Below are 6817 nucleotides of genomic sequence, written 5' to 3'. Positions count from 1 at the left end.
TAAATTATGACATTCTTTATTCTTATTGAAGTCCACAGATGATTATGTGGGTTGAGACTTGGAGCAGCATAGTTTAATTGAAATTCATTTCAATTTCTAGATCAAACCATTTCTTTAAGTTGGACGGCTGGCCTCACAATTAAGCTCAATTAATGATTAGATAACATAAATTAAGTTACCTTACATTTGTACAACATGAATAAAAAATTTAAGAACTTATAACAATATTATAATATATATTTTAAAATTAATAAAACAGCATCAATACAAAGATGTATTATACATCTATATAAATTGAACTATCAAATATCATATAATTTAACATTAAAAACTTAACTAAAATTATGCAATGAAAAACACAATTATTATGGGCGAATTCTTGCGACTACATATATATATATAAAATAAAGTAAAAATTAATTGTAACAAATAATGAAGAACCGCAATAGATTATTAAATAATCCGAAAAATCATGCATCATTAAAAATGCATAAAAATGATATTATTTATTTTTAAAAAATAAAACACAAACTATCCTAATGTTTAAAAAAAGAGGAGGAAAAAACAATGAAAAATAGATGCATAATGACAAAGAAGAATAGAAGTGAGTTGATGAATGAATCACATCAAATGAGCGGCAGCAGGAGGCGGTTGGTGGTGAGAGAGAGAAGACTGAAGCTGAAGCAGGTGGTGATAACAGTCAGCCGCCGTAGGCCGATGCTCGGGATTATTCTCCATACACATCCTCTCCAACTCCTTCACCATTTTGGGAACCACCAAACCACAGGTCCTTATCAACCACCCAACCCCCCACACATCCACTTTAACGGAATGCAAACCTCTCTCCATTTCCGGCGCCCACTCCCCCTCCCTCCCAACTCTCACGCGCCTGTTCAGCTCCGGAGCCCCACTCGCCTCCTCAAACCCACACACAAACCACTCACTCTCCCTCTCCCTCTCCCTACTATCACTCCTCCTCAACACTTTCTCCCATCCCAAATCCCTATGCATAAACGACAAGTCGTGCAGCGCCACCAGCGCTTTCGTCACGCACTTCAACGCCTCAACTAACTCCTCGCAGTTTGAAGGCTTCGTTCTGCAACCTCTCGGCTTGAACACTAAACTCATGTCGTTTTCGCAACACTGAACCAGAGTCTCCGCGTGAGGGATTCGGTGTTTCAAGATCTCGTAAACCTCCTTCGCCGCCAGCCATTTTCTCTTATCGGAGAACATTCTAGTGCACGTGTTCGGCGTCATCTCCGTTACGACGCCGTTTCCGTGGTCAAATCTCTCGAAATCGCTGTACGTGAAGATCCCGAGTCCCTTGCTGTTGTTACAGATCTTGCTCAGTAACGGTAACAGTGTAGCGATTCTGAAACACGGAACCAAAGCTTTGATTCGTTCTGTAGGTGTAGTTAGGTTAAGTTGTTGTAGATCCGTTCGTACAATTCTCGTTTCTCCTTGGTCTGATTGCGTTGACCTACTTAACGCGCAGAGTGTTACCTTGGTTCCAATGGCGTAGTAGCCGAGAATGTAAGGTAGATCCGCGTAGGTCCACAGAAGCTTCTCAACAATGGTGGAAGACGGATCTTGTTGTCCCTCTCGTAGTTGATCAGTTTCTTCCCCTCGCCATAAGCAATAGTTGTTAACGAAACCAGTAACGTTGGGCCATTGATCTTGCAACGCAGTAGAACTAGTAGTAGTATATGTTGGCTTTCTGATTAGAATGAAATCTTGGTTGCAGAAGAAGGAAAGAATTGAGTTAATGCAATGGTCCCAAAGGGGAATGAACGAGTCTCTAGAAGACGGGAGAATGGTAGGGTTGTTGGATCTGATGAGAGGGGAAACGACGTCGTAGAGGAAGGTTCTAGAATCCAAGAAAGGCGGGTGAGTTGAAGGAGCGAAGAAGAGGTCTTTGGAAGATGGTAAGTCGTCGTAAACCTGTTTACGGAGTGGGAAGCGTAAGTCCTGTGGAGGTGGCTCTTGCAAGTAGCGTTTCAATTCGAATAAGGTTGGAAGTGAGTGTTGTTGTAGTGATGACATTATTCTCTGTTGCAAACATTCCACGTAGTATTCACTTGGGTCCCTAAACTCTACTGTTGTTGTAGTATTCGCTGCTGCATCACCAACCCAAATCATATTCAACTATTATTCTCTCTCTATAAGTGCATGTAAAGTCAATCACTTAAATAGGATTGTGTTATGCATCATCAATTCCATCCTCCATTTCAATCTTCAATCTGTTATTATAAATTTTGAGAAAAATATACTTATCCTACCTTTTAGTGCATGTTTAAATGTACATTTTGCTTTTTTAGAACTAGTTTATATTTTTTTTGTTTGATTTTTTAATTAAATTCATTTTATTTACAAAAAGAGAAGATATGACACAGGTTCACAAAACTTACAACATAGACTTCTGATTTCTCATTCAATGATAGACTAGAATAAATTGGTTAATAACATGTGTGTTCCCTATATATGAAATTATATTACTTCATAAGTAAAAGAACTTCATCAAGATTTTGAATGTAAACTATTTTGAATCTAAAAGAATAACATGCATGTGTGTCCTCTATATCCTTTTTACTGTATATATTGAATATACTTTTAGCTAGAGAAAATATATGAGATATGAAATACTCAATTGAACAATCATTAATAATTAAAAAAGAATGTATTTAGAAATGAATATTACAAAACATTTTTTAAGGAATAATAAACTTATCCCAAAAAAGAGGTTTTCTTGTCCCAGTTGTTCATCATCACATCAAATGAGAAATTAGAAAGACTAATGAAAAGAAATAGGGTAAAAAACAAAAAGTATATACTAAAATAAAAAAACTCACATCTTATGGAAGGTGATTTGGATGGAAATTGAAGTCTTTCGTTAAAACCTGTATGTTGATGATGCATTATTGAAACATCATAGAACAAATCAAAATGATTAGTTATTAAGGTTGTTAATTACCAGAAGAAGGAGGTGACGAAGCCGAAGACGATTTTCTTCTCCCAAAAACTTTGACTTGCTGACCTGAAACAAATCTATCAACCGAATAGCCTCTTAGGGGACCATCTTCGAAGGACTCCATGAGACATGGAACCATGGATTCATCGAAGTAAGTGAGTTCATCAGCATTCAAAAAGCTTGAAGCTTGAACCCTCACTCTCCCTCTATGAACTTCACCTTCTTCAGCCCAAAGGCTCACACATTCTTCCCATGTCATCCTTATCTTCCCAATTCTTCTCAGCTCTCTGGAAGATGAAGAAGATGAAGCACCTTGAATGTCCAATACATTATGCTGATGAGGGTCCAACCCTAATAAGCTACCTCTGTTGGGACCATGAAAGAAAGCTTCATTACCACCCAATTGCTTTGTTGTCCTGGCTGCAAAAGAAGAATGACACAAAGTGAGATCTGGGTTGTTAGAAAGTTTAAAACTTTGCTTTCGTTTTCATCATCTTCCAAACAAAATCCCCTTGTAAAAGCACACATTCTTTTCTAGAAGGATGAGAAGAAAGAACAGTAGTGGTGGTTGTGGCAGTCAGAGAATCACAGTGAATATTACGTGCCCTTCAACTGTTTGTAAGTATTCCTAAACCACTGTTCATTCCATAAAAGGGAACAAAATTAAACAAAAAAATAAAATAAATAGTAGAACAGAAAGAAAACCTTAGGAGAATTATTCAACTGCTGCATTGAAAGTTCATTTTATTATTATTATTATTATTATTATTATTATTATTATTATTATTATCGTTATTATTATTGTTGTTATGAACATATATTTTCGTTTCCAATTTCAATAATACAATGAAGATTTAATTTTTGATAGCTTTTTACTGTGCAAACCTGAGAGAGGAAGATCATCATCCTTGAAAGGCCTAGGTGGAGGCAGTGGCAGAGGTCTCACTGTAGCAACAGCAGCATGTGATGCTGTCCTACCATCATCTACACCTCTGCCGCCACCATGAGAGGAGGACCTCATTCTGGACCCCATGAACTGTGAAAGCTCCTCAAAAACCTCCTCATCAAAGGAAGCTGGCAACCTATGAAGCTTCCTCTCATATGGTGAGAGCCTAAAGTAGCTCTTTCCAACTTGTTCTCTCTCACCACCTCTCTCCCATTCATACACTTTCCTGAATTCACCTAACATGTTATCCCATTTGGTCCCTGCTGTCTTAGCATCTCTGCTGACCCCATGCCTCTGAAGAAACTCAGCTACTTCTCTATCTTTGTCAGCCCTAGTTTTCCCTCTACTCATTCCTCCCAATTCTTGCTGTTGTTCTGTTCTTGAAGATGAACCATCAGAACCACCACCTTGGTACTGTGCTTTCCATGCCCTTGCAAGCCATAGCATCTCATTAGGCTTCCAAACTGGACTCACATACTTCCCTTTTCTTAGTTGCTGGTGATGAAGTTGCTGTGGTGGTTGTTCTCCTTCTGATGTTGGCTTGCTCCCTTCATGGCCAGAACCACCTGAGAGCAAAGGCATAGGTGAGTGACTTGGAGATGATGCTGTGTCTGATGAAGATGATGCAGCTGCTGCTGCTGCAGCAGCAGCATATGTTTGTAAGGGTTGTGGTGGATTTGCTGATGGTGAAGGGCTTGATTCGCTTGGGAGCATGGCCGCCATCTGTTTCTGATGCTGCTGTGAGGATGGTGATGGAAGAAGCTTCCATTGTCCAGTACTGTACCTTGGCCTCTTAACATTCAGTGCCTCAAATTGTTGCTGTTGTTGCTGCTCAAAGGGTGAAGAACTTGCACCACTTGAGACATAGAGAGGGCTTGATGAGATGAATGGAGTTGCTCCACTCACAACAACAACTGGTGACTGTTGCTGTTGGTGATGGATTGTCCTTGTTTCTGATATTGGTTCCTCAGCAGAAGCTTGTGGTAGGGATTTTGGAGAAGATGAAATCTGCTGCTGCTGTTTAGGGTGGTGAGATTGTTGTGGTTGTTTCTTGGATGAGTCTCCCTTATCACCCATTATAGTCAAATGGGCCCAGCTAAAAAATTAAAAAAAAAAAAACAAGTCTTTGTTTTTTTTCTTGGGAGAATGGAATGGAATGGAATGGATGAAGAGAATTAGATGAGGAATGAACCAGAAGAAGAAGAAGGAGGAAGCATTGTTGGAGTTGAACTAGCTAGGTAGAATGGAAATGAAGTGTGGGTTATTGATTTGATTGAGGGAAGAGGTTTTGTACTTGTAGTTGTGATAGCAATTGTTGTTTGTCTGAAAAGGGTTTTGAATGGGGGTAAAATGTAAATGTAAAATGTTGATGTTGTTATTGTTATTGGTGGCATGATCTTGAAAAGGGAAAGTCACAAAGAGAAGAGGATCACAGCAAGCAAAAGCAAACATCCGAAACGATGAAAAGTAGCAACAGAAAGGAGAAAATACTAAAAAGTCAAGAGAGTGTGTGGGAACTGCCCTGAATGAGACTCTTCACTTTGTTTTAATTTCTTTTTCTTATTATTATTGTTTTTCTTGCAACTTCATTTATTGTTTTTAATTAATTAATTTGAATGAAGGCACCAGCACCGTTGTTATTTTGCTCTTTGATGTGTCATATTGACAAGTTGGGAAGAGGCAGAAACAGAAGAAAAAGTGAAAAGAGATATAGAGAGAGAGAGAGAGAGAGGTGTAAGTGCATGATTAGAGAGGGGTGTCATGATTGTACTGCTTCTGAAAAACGCGGCTCTAAACAATTTTAACACATCTTCCTTCAATTTTATTATAGCTTCTTAATTTTTTATAATAAAAATAATTAAACTTTTTATTAAATTTAATTATTTATAAACTTAACTTTTGTAAAAAACTCTTCCTGCCAAATTTATGTATTTTCTGTTTATAAAAATTTTATTTATAATTAATTGAATTTAATAAATAATTTTATTATTTTAGCAATAAAAATTCAATTACTTATTATCATTTTTTATTCATAATCTATATTAAAGAAACTTGTTAAAATTATAAGAATAAAATTTTTATAAAGATATATAGTTTTTGAAAGTATTCGATAATACTAAATGTATTAAAATTCATTTTTTTTTATATTTTTAACAAACACGTTTAGAAAATTTATTAATAAAATAGTTCATTTAATGCTGTATGTATATGTGTGCTTAACTGATTATGTTGTTTGGGAATTTAAGAAATGAATAATAGAAAAGAGAAAGAGAGAAAAAGACAGAAGTTCCCGCGCAGAGTGAGGGAGTGAAGAACTGAGAGTGTGTGTTTTTGTGTTGGGGAAAGATCAAAGATGGTTTGGAAATGGTGTTGGTTGTGTTTGATTGTTTTTTGGACCTTCTTCAGAGATGGAGACTCTTCGAAATTATTCATGCCTCTGCTCTAAAACCAGACTTCCCTTATTATTATAACATTTTTTTTGGATCTCTCCTCACATCATTAACTCCTTTTTTTCTTTTAATTTAATCTGTTCTCATTAATTATGTACTCATTTCATTTTTTTATTAAATATATTAATTAATAATATTTACACTATGTTTGGTTTGATAGAAAATGAGTGGAAAGAAAATAAATGGAAAAAAATGGATAAAAAATGATATTTTCCTTTATTTGGTTATGAAAGAAAATAGGAAGGAAAGAAAATTTTAGTGTGGGTCTCACTACAAAAATTTTCTTTCCATCACAAGCAAGAAAACTAGAAAAAAAGTGTTATATGTTTGTATTTTCAATACTACCTTTAGTTATATTACTATTAACAAATATTAATATAAATTTAGTTTTACTATAATTTTCTTTCTTTTCACTTTTCTTTTCATCCGAACAAAAGAAAATTTTTTCTCTAA

The 6817-nt window shown here is 36.1% G+C and overlaps 1 protein-coding gene across 1 annotated transcript; it reads right to left on the bottom strand.

The window, feature by feature from the left end:
• Positions 1–621: 621 nt before the first annotated feature.
• On the bottom strand, positions 622–4991 carry LOC107490890 (uncharacterized). The gene is made up of 4 exons (XM_052261871.1): positions 3854–4991; positions 2972–3388; positions 2850–2897; positions 622–2117 (listed from the first exon to the last, which is right to left on the bottom strand). The coding sequence occupies exons 1-4, from the start codon at positions 4989–4991 to the stop codon at positions 622–624; spliced, it is 3099 nt and encodes a 1032-aa protein (XP_052117831.1).
• Positions 4992–6817: the final 1826 nt, after the last annotated feature.

This window comes from Arachis duranensis, chromosome 5 (genome assembly GCF_000817695.3).
Source record: "Arachis duranensis cultivar V14167 chromosome 5, aradu.V14167.gnm2.J7QH, whole genome shotgun sequence".
In the NCBI taxonomy this organism is placed as follows: domain Eukaryota; kingdom Viridiplantae; phylum Streptophyta; class Magnoliopsida; order Fabales; family Fabaceae; genus Arachis; species Arachis duranensis.
This window is presented reverse-complemented; position numbering and strand designations above follow the sequence as displayed.